At 38.3% G+C, this 15,185-nt stretch overlaps 1 protein-coding gene across 14 annotated transcripts in view; it reads left to right on the top strand.

The window, feature by feature from the left end:
- The window catches only part of MAPK10 (mitogen-activated protein kinase 10), a 163,314-nt gene that overhangs the window by 128,314 nt on the left and 19,815 nt on the right, over positions 1 to 15,185 (top strand). For 12 of the 14 annotated variants that reach the window (XM_074589159.1, XM_074589158.1, XM_074589160.1 and 9 more), the window contains 2 exons: positions 9,326 to 9,508; positions 10,955 to 11,079. In XM_074589159.1, coding sequence (XP_074445260.1) covers positions 9,326 to 9,508; positions 10,955 to 11,079 — 308 coding nt within the window. Of the gene's footprint in view, positions 1 to 70; positions 1,948 to 9,325; positions 9,509 to 10,954; positions 11,080 to 15,185 lie in introns of those variants that run through there. The other 2 variants (XM_074589164.1, XM_074589163.1) reach the window with 2 other exon arrangements.

Genomic DNA, 15,185 nt, shown 5'->3' with positions numbered 1-15,185 from the left:
TAAGTCTTCTCATTTATTTGTTTCTCTGTTCCTGTTTTCTTGTTTACTTTCATTTCATTTTTATTTTCAGTTGACATGTGGTCAGTAGGGTGCATCATGGGAGAAATGATTAAAGGTGCTGTGTTGTTTCCTGGCACTGATCGTATCCTTCCTAGCAGCTGTTTTAGCCTCAGTAGGTACCTCCAACCCTTTCCCCTCCAGCCCCTTCCTGCTAGACTAGTGCTGACATACCTTTGTACTGTATCTAAAGAGCTGGGTTAAGTCCCATGGCAAAATCCTTGCAAGCCAAAATATCAAGAAACCGTTACTGCCTCTCAGTAAAAGAAGTCTTAGGTGGAAACCACAGTGAGTATAGTGTAAGGAGATGGAAAACAGCATCCTACGTGGTTCATCGGAATCCATTTCTGCAGCCAGTGACCACTTGCTTTTAGTTTTGTTGTTAAAAACGTCTCTTTATTAATGGCATTAATTGGGGGTGGTGTTTCATAAATGACAGGGTTTTTTAAGTTCAGGTTGTAGCATGGTAGGCTCAAGTCAGTTTTCCTCAGGATGGTGTGTGAGAGATTCTGCATTTTAGGAAGAAGGTACAATTAACTTGGACATGACTTTTAGAAATGCTTGTTTCTTTGCTTGTTTGCTCTGCAAGTGGTATTGAAATAGGAAAGTTGGAAATGGCTTTAGTTTGGGGATGACTTCTGCTTCCCAAGACTAAAATTATCACTTTGTAGCAATTTGATGACTCAAAAGGCTGGGAATTTCCTTGGAAACTGTTATAGTGGACTTCAGTCTGTCATCCTTTATTTAAGTATGTGTAACTATTATGTGAAAGCAGAATGTATTTTTGACATCAGCAGAAGTGATTTGTAGATAATAAATGCATTAAATCAGTAGACAAGACGTCCAAACAGACCAAGTATCATTAATATTCTCACAGCTTTGTCTAGTAAGATTCGGATTTGTTTTTGTCCAAAACATTGAATGATCATATGCATGCTGAAATGAACGCTAAAACTCCCATGAGTTTTCATGGGATTTGGAGCACATCTCACCTGCATATGTGAAAATAAACCTTTCCCTTCTATGTATTGATGGAACTCATTAGCACCTATTTGTGCTCCCAGGCTGGCTTGTGTTTTCTGTGAATGTGGAGTGAGAAATTTAAGTGTGGGGGTTAGAGTAGTTCAGTGTTATAGTCAGTACTGCTTTTATGTTAATGGACTTACATTTTGCAAGGTGTAATCTACAAGTAAGTACAAAAAGAACTGAACAAGTCCTATATAGCACTTCAAAAACTAGTTTCTTTGACACAGCTTCATACTTGTTAAAAAGAAATCAAGGAAAGCCTCTATAATTAAACCATTATGTGTTCTTTATTGTTGCAATAACCCCACAGAAATTGGCATTACTTGACGCTGATTTGTTTGGGATTGTTCTGTAACTGAGTTCACGTTCTTCATTTGTATTTATAATACGTTGCTAAATTTGCACTGTGTTTTATGTACTACTCTGCTTTTCTTCTGCTGTTCCACGAGTGTCTATTCTGTGAACAGAGGACGATGTCATTGGTTTCTTTCAGGGTGCTGAGCACCCTTCCTTAAAGCCACCTCGTCTCCAAATCTGTCCTCCCCCACCTCTCCCCTGTTGCTGATCAGCCACTGGCAGGGGTTTGGCACTTCTCGTTCCTATGCCTGTCTGTACAGCTGAAAACCAGTCAGAACGTTGAAAAAGCAGACCGAGCCTGCTGAGATTGATGACCTCGTGACACTCCTTAAATCTGCATAGAAAACGCTTAGCATTTCTGGAAAAAATATTATTTCTTCAGACATGTAATGGAGTTGGGGAGATGTATAATTCCATCAGCAGGGGCAATGAGCTCTAAGAGCTTGAGGGCAGCATACTTGAGGATGTATTTAAGTGTAGAAGGAGCAACAGTAATCAGAAATCTATTTCTTGAAAAAAGAAAAAAAAAAAGCTTCCTCTTCAACATAAAATGGATGTAAAATGGGTTAAGACTGGCAGCGTACCAGAACTGGTTTTCAGCAATTTTTTCTTCACAGGCAGCACTTCATTTCACAACCACACTGTGACTTGAAGAGTGTTCAATGCTAATTTGTGTCCATTTTTATGCATAAATAACTGTGAAAAGCAGTTTTGAAATGGGAAGATGGAATATTCATGAGAAATGCATTGTCAGTCATATATTTGACTGCAAAATTTACTATTTGCCATTTTCCAGCAGTTAAGGAGTATAGGTCATTTGATATTGTCCTGTTTTTCAGAACTAAACAGTCTGTTCAGCTAACTGAAACAACTTCAGTAACAAAATAGAGCCATCTGACATGGTCATGGAAAAATCACAAGCAGAAAAATAGGAAATGCCTTTGAGTAAGTGCGGAGTAGAGTGCTTAGCTAGGCTGCAGCTCTGTTCCACTCCTGTAATCCATTTGAATTCACTGAAATCGCTTGGGTGGAGCCGAGTACAGAATCCACCTCTATTCTTTTTTTTGTGAGTGAATGCTTTGCAGTGTCCAGTATCCCCTGTCTTTTTACTTATCTTTCAAATTTTACTATTTCTCTACCATTTTTGGTGTGTGCATGTGATGCAGTTAATTGTGAGCTAAAGCTCTAAAGCTTTTTTCTTTTTTTTAATATTAGCTAAAGCTCTAAAGCTTTTTTCTTTTTTTTAATGTTACATGAAACTGCTTTTCAAGGTTGACAGCAGTAGTTCTGCTTACAGAGAAACTATTATCATGAAGCTTGGATATAGTTTTGCCTCGAGGAAGGAGAAAATGACAACATGATTTGTTGTGTTGCCTCAGGAGCTATTTGGAAAGCTGACTGTACCTGTGAGTTGACTCTTGTTCCATGTGGTGTTCTCAAAATTTTGAGGGAGACTGTCACTCTTTTCTCGCCACTGCATAAATGATCTGAAGGAGTTAAGAAGGTACCTTAGTCCTCTGGTGAGCTGTGAAAGTGGTAGATATACGTGGATTTTTTTATGGTTTTTTTTTCAGCTGCAGAATGCATTTTGGGCACACAAGGAAGAATGTGCCTTTAAATTCTGTATTTGGGACTGCTTACAAGGAGACAAGTAGAGAAATGTTAGGTTAGAATGATGTCAGTTTCTCTTAGTATAAATCATAGATGGCCATACAAGCTATCTACAACTGCAATCATGTTATGCATGTCACAGCGACTGGGATATCGGGCTTTTACGCACAGTTTTACAGTTCATTTAAAAGGTATTTAATAATGCTAATGTTCATAGGTTGCCTCCTAGGCGAGGTACACGATGGTTGTGCATCCAGCTGTGCACGTTACAAAGGCACAAGTGTACCACAACAGAAGGTTCTAGAAGGCTAGAAACAGCCTGGAGGAGTATGAGTAGATACTGCAATGGTGAGGAGACATCTGTGAGGAAAACGGTAATGCTTACCTGAGGGCAAGATTGCAAACCTCTGCTGCAATATCTGGACTATCCACTAAGCACTGATTTGCTTGCTGCTGTGTAAGCAAAGATGCTCAGTAACTGAATGAAGTGCCAGCTAAAAAAAATAGCAGTTGAAAATTTTAGTGGAGGTGTCATCATAGATATGCTTCCAAAGGGTTAATGACAGCTACACAACCAACACTGCTGTCTTCTAACTTCCAAATGATCAATGGTAATCTTTTGAAGTAATTTTATTTATGTGCTACATGTTATTTTTATTATCACCACATGTTCTATTATGGCATATAAATAGCAACTACTATTCTTAAAGTTGCAAAATATTTTCTGTTACAGTCAAATTTTTGCAAATGACACATTCTTCTCAAAGCATTCACCTCGGCAAAGAAAATGCTCTGCGCTTGCTGTTTTGTCAGATGCTAATGTTTTCAATTTATTTTGTGTGTTTTTTATAAACTGTGTTGACATCAGTATGTAAATTGACTGTGGAAAAAATAGGTATCTGATGCTGATGTCTCCCACGGTGAAGCTGGTTAGTTTGGTTTTTATTAACAGATTATTTTTTTAAAAAAGGTCCAATTTAATAAAATGAAAATGGGTTGAGCTATCAACTTTACTGTTGGTGTGACAACTTGATGTTGGGGAGGGCAATACAGAGCTCCTCATAATAATTATTCTAATTTTGACAATTTAGGAGCATCAAGAATTTGTACCCAAAGCAATGCAGTCAGTTTTCATCAGTGGAAACGTGTATTTAAGGATAAAACTTTCAGCAAGTTGGTTCCTTTAAGATTTTGAGATTGAAAAGAGACAAAGCTACCCTGTCTGTCTGCTGTGAAGGAAGAAGTCCGTGTCCATTTTGTTTTCATTGTGCCTGTCTTAATAAGAGCAAGATTTGACGTGCCCTAGCCCTAACCATCTCCAGAAGCAGCACATTTAGCCAGAAAGAGCAAATCTTGCTCCGGTGCAGTAAAGCTAGTGTAGATGTGCTGCTTCATAGGTGAAGAAAGTGGAGTCCTGTATGCTGGGCAGGGAAGCATCGTTGCCCACCATCACCACCGCTGTCCTCCACAGTTCCAAAAGTTCTGTTTTTTGTCAGAACTAATTGTGGTTTTCACATCACAGTCCACAGATATTGCTTGAGGAGGATTTTGGGAAGAGGCTTTTCTAGCACAGCCACACTTCAGACTAGCATGGAAAAGGGATGATTGGTCTCTGGTGATTGGTTGGCTGTTAGATTTACAACAGGAGATTTTTTTCTCCCCCTTTTTTCAGGAAAAGAAACATTACAGTAAGAAAAAAGTAAGATTACAGTAAGTTATTGCTAAAGGTTAAACAGCTGAGCACTGACAAGTTTCTGACTACTAGGGAAGAATGAATAGGCTTAACTATACATGCGTCATAGTATATTGTTATTTGTATTGCAGTAGAGCATACTACTGCAAACAGTATCTCCTGCAAAACCTTGTGTTGGATCATAAGAAAATATAATCTTTCACTCAGAAAAAGAAGTATGATTTACACAGACATTATGTGAGAATGAAAAAGAAAAATTATTGCCATTTTGAGGCTAGCTAGCTTAAGTGTAAAGACAACAATTTGTTGTCTAAATTTCATTTCTTAATCACAAGCTATTTGTGCATCTGTAGAAATGCTTTTAATATTTTCTGATTGAGAGAGAAGAATTCTAAGTTTTCCCTTGTAGCCAGCTCCGTTTTCCGGATTGTTTGAATGTTTGCAGAAATGTAATTTAACTGAAGTCTGCAGGCCAGCTGAAGGAACAGAACAGTGGTCCTTAATTCACACTTCTGAAATACTAAACACACATTGCATCAATGGGAACAGAAACAAAAGCAATGGTAAACTTTCAGCCTCTATCTCTAAATAGATGCTTTCACTGTGGAATCTGATTTTTCCAATAGAAATACTTTATTGTACATTCAAATTTAATTTTTCCCATTAGAAATTTTGTGCATTTGCTTTAGAAAAATACACCTCTTAATCTGAAGTTCAGATTCTAGTTATTTTCCAAGTAAATAACCAAGTATTTAGAAGGCAAAGGAGAAGATGGTATTAGACTGCAAAGAGAAAAAGTGGTTGGGACTTGAGGCAACCTGAAGCCTCACTCAAAGATAAATCTTCATTCAGAAGATACATATTTTAGAATTGTTTTCTTAAATAAATTTACTTGCTGTAACTTTGGCTATCTTAATGTTAGTAAAAATGCTGCAGTGTTAGTGCCAGAGACAAACTAATAAATCCAGGTTAAATCCTTTCTTCTGTCTTAAGGCATACAGCTATTGTGTATAGCTGACAGGTTTCCTTATTCCCGTTTGGGGCAAGGGACAGCTGAGATGATTCAAAGAGCTTTAAAGCAGACATTTCATCACTTTCCAGAGCTTTGGGTAGTAATTCTTTCCAGCTTCCAGTCTGTCCAACATTTGCTTAATTTCAAGGGGAAAAAGAGGGCCTTCTGTTAGCAGAAGTTTTTCTTTAAGTTTTTTTTTCACTCAGATACAGGTTAATCTTTTTTGGCCTGGGAAGTTTCTGTCAGAGATACGTAATCATTAACACTTTTTCAGTTGGTGTGCAAATAACATCTATAGTCACAACCACTCATTGGTGAACGTAACCTACAGTAGGTTTTGATTTACATTAGGACTGTTCTATAGTAACATTTGTTTTCTCCAGAATTGCTAAAGTTAATCCTGACTGCCAGCTACAGAAAGCTTCTTCTCTTTGCTTCGACACGTAGACCTCAGAATTTTCTCAAATTTTGGTTTTTTTTAATCTTGTACCATGACAGGTACAACCTTATTGTCAGGGGCACCACAGATGCATTACAACCAGTGACTGTATGAAAGATAACAATGAAATGGAGCTGGACCAGTATTCAGCAAGAACATTATTACATTCTTGCACGTTTTCATGTGTTGGACTTCAGAATATAATCCAGTGCTAGTAAGGCCTAGGTAAGTGGAGAAACAATACCAGAGAGAAAATGTGTGTGTCCATCTCACTGAAAAATGTTCAGTCTCCACCTGCTCTCACTGGGCACAGTTTTGCTATTGCTATTATTAGGACAAAAACAGGTCCTGAGTGCACCATCGTGTCAATTTGTGTGTGTATGTATAGATATATAAAAAGAGCAAATCAATATATTTTATTAAAGGGTTTTGCCAGTATTTGAGCAACGTAAGTCAGAACTAATACAGTAAAGAAGCACAATTACCCATTCGAATCATTCAGTTACTCAAAACCAGTCCCTGAAGTTGTGGTGGTGTAAAGCCTGACATTTTTGGACCTTGGTGCAAGCCAGGGCTGCAAAAGCTACAGTGCTGTCCTCCTGTAAATCAAGGCTAATTGGGGAGTGGAACATGGTGGCTCTGCCAGCTTTCTTGGCTTTGGCTGTTGTCTTTGCACTGATGACTCATGAATCTTCTTCCATCTCTTAAAAATCTTCCAGTTGTGGGCGGTAGCCTGCTTGTCTGTTGTCTCTTAGTGAGAGCGTTTCTGTCAGCTTAGAAGGGTGTGCAGTGGGCACTGACCATTGGAGGAGGTCAGGATTCTCCTTCTCCCCTTCCCATGACCATTGACAATGGTTCCTGCCATGTGGGCCCTATTTTGGGATCTTTTTTTACTCTTTCCCCTTATCACACACACCCAGAGCATCTTACTACATCTTCCCTCTCAACATGTCCAAGTCCTGCAACATTCTGTAATCCCAAAGATCTGTCTCTTTTTGGCCTTCATTAAATGCCTTGAGAGATGGTTAACCTGCTCTGTACAGTAGAGCATAAGCTTCTGATGTCTGCTTTGAAGCAAGTCCTGTATCTGGCCCTCCCTCTTTATCAAACGGCCTTCACTCAATCTGCACAGGTAACGCTTCCAGTGATGCTTTTATACCTTGGCTTTCTCACCCACTTGGCTTCTCTTGCCACAACTAACAGCACCTTCATTTCTGTGTTCTCTGTTCTCTGCAAAGCATTTACATACTCTCTATTTTCAAGTTACTCAGAAAGACCTGCTTCTGAAATAGTCCAGCCAGCAAACAGTGAGGTGTGTTAACTTGAATTCAAGTTTAAAATGTCAAAACACTTTATTTTCTAATAAATTGTTTAATGAAATATTCAAGCTACTCTTTGAGAAGCTATAGTCTTGGATAACTTAATTGTTGTTGCAATTCTTTAGTTTTCTTTTAAGAAAAAGGTATTTTTGATGGACAGCACAAGATCCATACAGGCTATGGAGTGTTTGTGTGTGAGGTGTTCTTCTACATAAATCTTTGATTTGGTTTAAAAAATGAAAGTTGTTCAGAAGTTTACAGACCACTGCTATTTCTAGCAACATTTTCAGTTGAAATTAAAACCATTCAAAACACTGTTTCAGCATTCTTAAATCATGTTTAAATTGTTTTCATCCCTTTAAACACTTCTGATTAGTAAAACTGCAATTTTTAAAGGAATTATTTGATTTTTGTGAAAATAAGACAGTTCAAGTGAACCCAAATTAAGTCTGTCTTGAATTTTCAAGGTATCTGAAAATACTGTTTCTATTTCCCGAAACTGAAACATTTTTTTGAAAATCTGAAATTTCTACTGCACCAAAGAGCTGCTTTTTGCCTGACCTTTTTTTTTTTCCTTATCTTTATTCTGTTGACTTGATTTCTCTCCTAGATTGTGAGGAACTGTCTTTAGTATTTGGGAAACTCCTCCACACTTATGACACTCATGACAATAATAGCTTAGAAGAATAATTAAAAAAACCCCAACAAATCTGTGCTGAAATGCTTTGAATGTTTGTCTTTTAAAAGCTTTTTATTTCCAGTGTGTTCTTAACAAAACTCCATCGCATTTCTTAGCATCAAGGTACCCATGGCTGCATGTACTCTTCCTTTTTTTTTTTTTTTTAATGTTGTCATCATATTCTTATGGGAATATTCTCTGTGAATTAGACAGTGTGATGTAAAGATGGTGCTGATTTTATAGACATTTGCTTAATAATTATATTTTTTTTGGCACAGTAAGGCTTGTTCTGAAGATGGCTGGAAGAGCTCCATAACACCTATCAGATGCCTAATTGTTGTCTCAAGAAAACTAAAAAAATCAACACCAAAGAAAAAAAAAAAGCTCAGTACAAATTGCCTGTAATACAATTTCTTTTTAACCAGGAGGCCCTGTTTCTTATTAGTCAGTAACAGTTTAGCAATGTAGCCATCACATTTGCAGTTAAAGAGAAACATCTGTCTATACCTGAGGCATGATTTGTCTATAGAAAATGAGTCCCAGTGCATTCTTATGAAATCAAACAAATTACTTTTGAGGGGTTGCTGGTTGGGTGGTTTTAGCAAAATTAGCACCAATAAAGTTATTGGAGCGAGTAAACATCCAAGTGTGAAGCAGATGAGTTGACGGTGACTTCTGTCCCACGCAGAACTCCTTTTAGCCAGCTGGATCACTCTCCACAGACTGAATAAAGAAGGCAGGTGAAGGTGTCGTTCTTCTCTCCTGCACCTGTGTAGCCAGGGTGTCATGGAGGAAACTACCTGCATGTAAAAAAAGGGAGTGCAAGTCACTGGATTGCAAGTTAAAAATAAAGATGGTAAAAAGTCTTGACCCAAAGAGAGGAAGCTGTGTATTTTCCTGTGGTGCTGGTGGTTTTAGGGTTGCACAGTGCCCTCAAGTAAGTATAGTTGAGAGAGTTTTGCCCTTTGCAGGCTGTAGGACCTGGAGGTATAATGATGAAAAAAAGACAGTGACTGCAAAGATGTTATGAAGGGAGTGAAACACTTCTGAGGATTCTCAGAGAACGCTCAAACAGAAATGTCAGGAGACTACACGTGTTTGCATTTCATTTTCCTTAACTACTGATATTCAGATATTGATCAGTGGAATAAAGTTATTGAGCAGCTGGGAACACCCTGTCCGGAATTCATGAAGAAGCTGCAGCCGACGGTACGGAACTATGTTGAAAACAGACCCAAGTACGCTGGCCTCACTTTCCCCAAACTTTTTCCAGACTCTCTCTTCCCAGCTGACTCGGAACACAACAAACTCAAAGGTACGTCTGACAAAGCGACACGGTTCGCGTGTCAACAGCTACAATGCAATGAAGGGTTTTTCCATTTTTCTTCTCTCTAGTTGCACTCCCTTTTAATGCAGTTAGTTGCAGAGATTAATAACTGCATGGGTTTTATTCAGCTGAGAGGCAGCTGTTGGAAATAATTTTTGGAGACCCTGGTGCTTGGGAAGCCAAGGGAACATATGTGTTGAGCTGATGTGTTGAGCATATCCCCATGGTTTTCTGTGTGATGTTTCTGTACCATGAGGAGCTACAGTGTTCCTTTACTCTCATTCTTAAACTTGTAACGCAAAGGAGCAGTAGAAATTCCATCAGAAATCTCAGCACTTGCACTGTTTTGTTTTAGGTGAAAAATACCAGTTCAGCCAGATGCTCTACCTTTAGTAGACAACAGAAAGATATTAGCAATGTTAGCCAAAATGGTCTCAATGTAGCTGAGGTTTAATATCTGCTATGGGTGGATTTCTTCTTTTGAAAAATGTTGCAAGTTGATTTGGATATGTGAAGTAGAGCACTAACAATTACAGTGTGCCTAGATGTACCCCTGTAAAGTATATATTGCAATGATTTTAATCATATACTGAAGTCTTGTTTTACTTGAACGCAGGGCATTGACCTTCAATTGGAAAGTGATTAATGTGTGTTTAGTTTAGAAAGGATTTCTCGACACAGCTCTGGAAACCCTGCAAATTTGTACTGTGTATCAGTTCTGCACCACTTGAGTACTTGGGCCTGCATACTACAGTGGCATGTAATGGTTTTCAGTTGCTTCCAATTTGCATGTCATTACATTATACAGAATACTCTTCCAATTAACAACTGTTTCATAGCAAGGCTGCTTCCTCAGCTCTGGGATCAAAGTGAAAGGTCTGAGTAGATGCTTTTGGATACACAACATTGTATACTCCTACTACAATAAAATTGAATAACAGAATTTTCTTGGATTTGGAGCTAATGAATAGAAATGACTGTCAAACAGTGCTGTTATCTTTTGGATACAGGAAGTATGTGCATCGTAAGAGTACCTGTAAGTTCCAGGCTTTGATTTAGTAGTGCCGTGATTTTAGACTTCAGTATGCGAGCTTTTGTTTTCTGATCCTGGCAATAGTGCAGATACCTCAAGCACTTTTTTCTTGGGTATATTATTCATCCCCCTACATGGAATCTGCATACAACATGTAAAATCTCATTAAAGCTTGTTAGGGGATTTAAGGTATGCAGCCCTGATGTTGGCACCTTCCTAATGAATCTGACCTAAAATGATTACTGAAGAACTCTTGCTATAACAAAGCAAGGGGCAGAAGTACATACAAACAATCTCTAAAAGGGTTGTTTCATTGTTACTTTCCTAACCCAATTAACCCTCCTCTGGAGGCAGTGATTGTTTTGTACTAATACTATGTTTATCTGATTTCCTTGTTCTAGCCAGCCAAGCCAGGGACCTTTTATCAAAGATGCTAGTCATTGATCCGGCCAAGCGAATATCAGTAGATGAAGCCTTACAGCATCCATACATTAATGTCTGGTATGACCCAGCAGAAGTGGAGGCGGTAAGTGAGGCGTGACTCCTTACTTCAGACAGCTAAATGTAGATATCGTTTATAGATTCCTACTGCTTTACAGCGGCTTCATAACGAGCATGCTTTAAAGAAACAAGTTGTTGAGACTGTGGTGGTCTTTGGGTTTATGTGAAATGAGACCTGTAGGGACAGGATATATCTCTTTGTTAGATTAACTGACAATAGATGGGAGAAGCATAAACACTTCAAATATATGAAGTCATTTTTTGCTTTCTTCTAGACAACATGAAGAAAGGATTTTGAACCCAGTAGCTCACCGTGTTTTTCTACCTATATAAGTCAGTCTGGCAAAAGATACTTACTCTCTAAAACCTTTCCTATGTTTGTTCCTATGTTCCATTGCTTCCTATGTTTGCGTTCAGGATATATGTGGAGAGGAGGAGAATTAAACAAAACAATACAAAATGCTGAAGTCAGGATTTGCAAAAATCTTAGTGGGACATAAATTATTCATTAAAATGAACCACGGGCTCATGTGTTTTCCTGGGCCACAGTTAAATGTTCGGTATCATGCACACTGTGTGCAAACAGAAATGGAACTTTTCGTATATGTATACCTTGATGAGGCTGGTGTTAACAGGAATAAGTGCAATCTGTAGGCACTTCAGCGACATGGTATAATATGTATAGGTATAAATTCAGAGATGTTTTCTGTAATACTAACCATGTACGAGAACAAAGCTCAGTATTTCAACACATTTAGAAATCTTACTTAACCATAGTAGGAAACTAAGACCATGAACCTTGCAAAATTAAATCACTGCTGTTTGGCGGTATGCTGCAATTCAGTGGATATTCTTGAAAATGCAGTAAACTTCAAAAGTAACCAGAATGCACAAAACTCCATCAAATGTCACCCACGTGGGATTTTTGCAGAGTATGTTATTTAGGAATGCTTTATGGGGATGGTTCTGCTATCTAGAGAGCCTTCAGGTTTTGTGTCCTGTTTAGTTTTCTTCAAGAAAAAATTTTATCAGTCTGAAGCGTAAACATTTAATACCTCACAGTATTTTACCCCCTGGCATGTACATTTTAGTGCCTTCCCTCTTGAAGATCTCATTCCATCGTCAGATACTTTTGTTGTATTTCCATGCATTTCTTAACTCTATTTTACGGAACTGCTCTGATTTTAGAACTCAGATTTGAGTCCCTCTTTATATGTCATTGCCCATGAATTTAACCATGGAGAGCCACTTCTGATGCAGAACAGGAAAGGAATTTGGTACAGTGCATATTTTGATGTAATGATTTGCCCAATTTCCAAATGTATGCTCTTAGTTGTATTTCAGATTGAAGCGGAGGTTGCCCTTTTAGAAAGAAAAACTTGCCACACACGCCTAGAATTACAGCTGATCTTGAACATCGTATTACTGTCCTCTTATGCAGCCAGAGTTACATCGGGGTACATCGATGGCAGAAGAGACAATGGTTTAATTTCTGATTGTACCACAGAGTCCTCACATGATCTAGAACAAACCACATCCTTTCTCTGGATTGTGACTGTAAAACAGTAATAATAATTATTTGTTTTGCCTGCCAGGTGAATTGACTGGAATCTAATGAGCCCACTAGCTCTCCAAAGCCTGTAGTAATTACATTCTAGTTCATTGAGGCATTTGTCTCTTACTTGTGCTTCCTATCACCATAGATACCTGTACAAATGTTGTGCCACATGGTATAAAATCACATTCCTTGCATTTTCACTGTTGACTGCATTTCATTGCTCAGTAAATGACTACAGAAGGTGTAAAGCAGTGGAAAACCAAACTGTCATTGCTCCCATAGTAGCTCAAAGAACAGAGGATGTCCTGTGAGGAAGGAACAGTGCCTTTAAATGTTCGACTTCAAGTGCTCAATGTTGCCCCCAGTTATTTGTAGTTTTCATCTTTGTGTAAATTGCGTATTTTTACATAACCCTCTGTACTACATAACCCTCTCTACTCTTCACCCACCTTGTACTTTGCACAGTTATTATCTAGTTAACATGAGATGAACATCAGCATCCCCAGCTTTCTCTCTCTCTTAGCTTCAGAGTTTTCTCTTCAAAACATGCTGTATCTTGTCAATAATATACTACAGAATCATACTAATACTTTTGTCATGAGTACTGTGACCGTGAAGTTTTATTGAATTGGTTTGACATCAATCGGTCTATGGCACAGAGACCCTTCTTCTCTTGGGATCGCAGCAGGTTAAAAACCGGGAAGAGTCAGGTTGTGTGCAGTGTAACCTGAATAGAAGAGCATGGGATTAATAAATATTCATTGTATTATTTCAGAGTGCTAGGAATTCTAGAAAGAGACTGGCTTCACTTAACACTCATTATTTTTTCCAATCTCATTTTCAAAGGGAAAGTTAAACTGGAAGACTTTCTTTTTGCAATTAACTGCTTATTAAATTCTATATTTCCATCTGTTCATGCTGACACACCTTCAGTGGCTAGCTGTGAATCATTTACCAATTATTTTCTGGAGAAAACTTAACTCAGTTGGATTTTCTTTGTCTCTTGATTCAGCTGTTGAAGTGCATGGAATAAATTTCTCAAACAGATTCATGGGAGATTCATGGCTTTCTGCTCTTTCTCAAAAGAGTGTCCTGAGGTTCTGGGACTGATAGTAACTGGCAGTGCCTCTTCGAAGAGTAGTTATTGCAACACTGGAGAGAAAGTTTTACTTGTGTGTCCGTGTCCAGCCACTTCTGGCTGAACGCTTGATGTCTGATTGGCTATTAGGTGAAGGTAGCTGTATGTGATAAACTTGTTTGCTGGTAACACAAGTGATTGAGTGATTTAGTGCTTCAAGAATGAAGTAACTTGTTTCCTCTTGGGAAAAGCTGTGTTGGTGTGCACAACAGGCTGCGTCCATGTGTTTGTGACCTCAGGCATGAACCAGGGGAACCTCCTGTAAAATCCAGAATACTGTTTGGCATATCTTGTAACACTGCACTGACATCCGATGTCTTGAATGATTTCAGTTTTGTGCTTATGCTGTAAGCCCCAGGCTCTGCATTGTGTTAACTCCCTTGTTCTACTTCTGTGTTACTTGTTGCAATTTTATATTATTAAGGGTTCTGGATAAAGAATTGAATTACAAGAGTTTTTTGTGCCTCTCAAATACGTACTTCACTGAAATATCCACCTTGTTACAGTTGCAGAAGAGTTAGGATCAAATCGCATATACATTTCCTAACGCCATGCATTAAGCATGTCATGGGAAATGGTGACATGACTATCGTGTTATGTATTTTTGTTAGATCTTGCCAACTTCGTAGCAGGGGTAGGAGTTGGTACTCATCTAAAAATGTCCAACAAATGAGCTCTTTGAAAGATAGGTACTTTTGCTGATTCATTTAATAATCTGACTGAATTTGTCTATACTGAATTAACCCACAAAAGTTATAATAGGGTACAATTGCATGGAGTAGTAGTATTTGAATGACCTAAAACCTAAAATGGTTTTCTGGCTCATCAACGTTAGTTTTTGCCAAAACAAACCTCAGGGATATCAGTACAAAGAACAGATTTGAGTCTTATTCTTCCAGGTTCTGTACATCTTAAATTTCGCATTTCATTTTGGATGGAACAAGTCATTTTTCCCTGTCTTGGTAAGCTATTTCATTAACGTGTGCTATGAAACAACAGTACTAGCACGTTTCATCAGTGAATTTTCTAAGGGATCTCTGGATCCAGCCCACTGAATTTTGGAAGGTGGAAATGGAATTTACGTCTGCCACCGGACCTCAGTTCTGCAGCTGAACCTGTTTCTAGATGTCAGCCAGAAGAAGATTATAGATCACAGCACTGTTGAAATGTGCTGAAATCCTCATGCTCAGTCCAGGTCTTTTTGTCCACAACCTATGCTGTAGTTTGTGAAGCTTATAAAAATTTCTCATGGAAAAGGTAGAGAAATGTGTACCGATCATTAACTGTTTCACTGAATGCATTTAAGAGTTTGTCCCAGTGTGGTCTCAACTTTTTGTGCCTACCTATCTTAGCTGTGTTTGGGAGCCAGCTTTTATAAATGAAGGACAAAAGCAAATGAAAGACTACAGTCTAAATAGTTTTTTCAAACCATTTA

This window comes from Larus michahellis, chromosome 5, assembly GCF_964199755.1.
Source record: "Larus michahellis chromosome 5, bLarMic1.1, whole genome shotgun sequence".
NCBI lineage: Eukaryota > Metazoa > Chordata > Aves > Charadriiformes > Laridae > Larus > Larus michahellis.
This window is presented reverse-complemented; position numbering and strand designations above follow the sequence as displayed.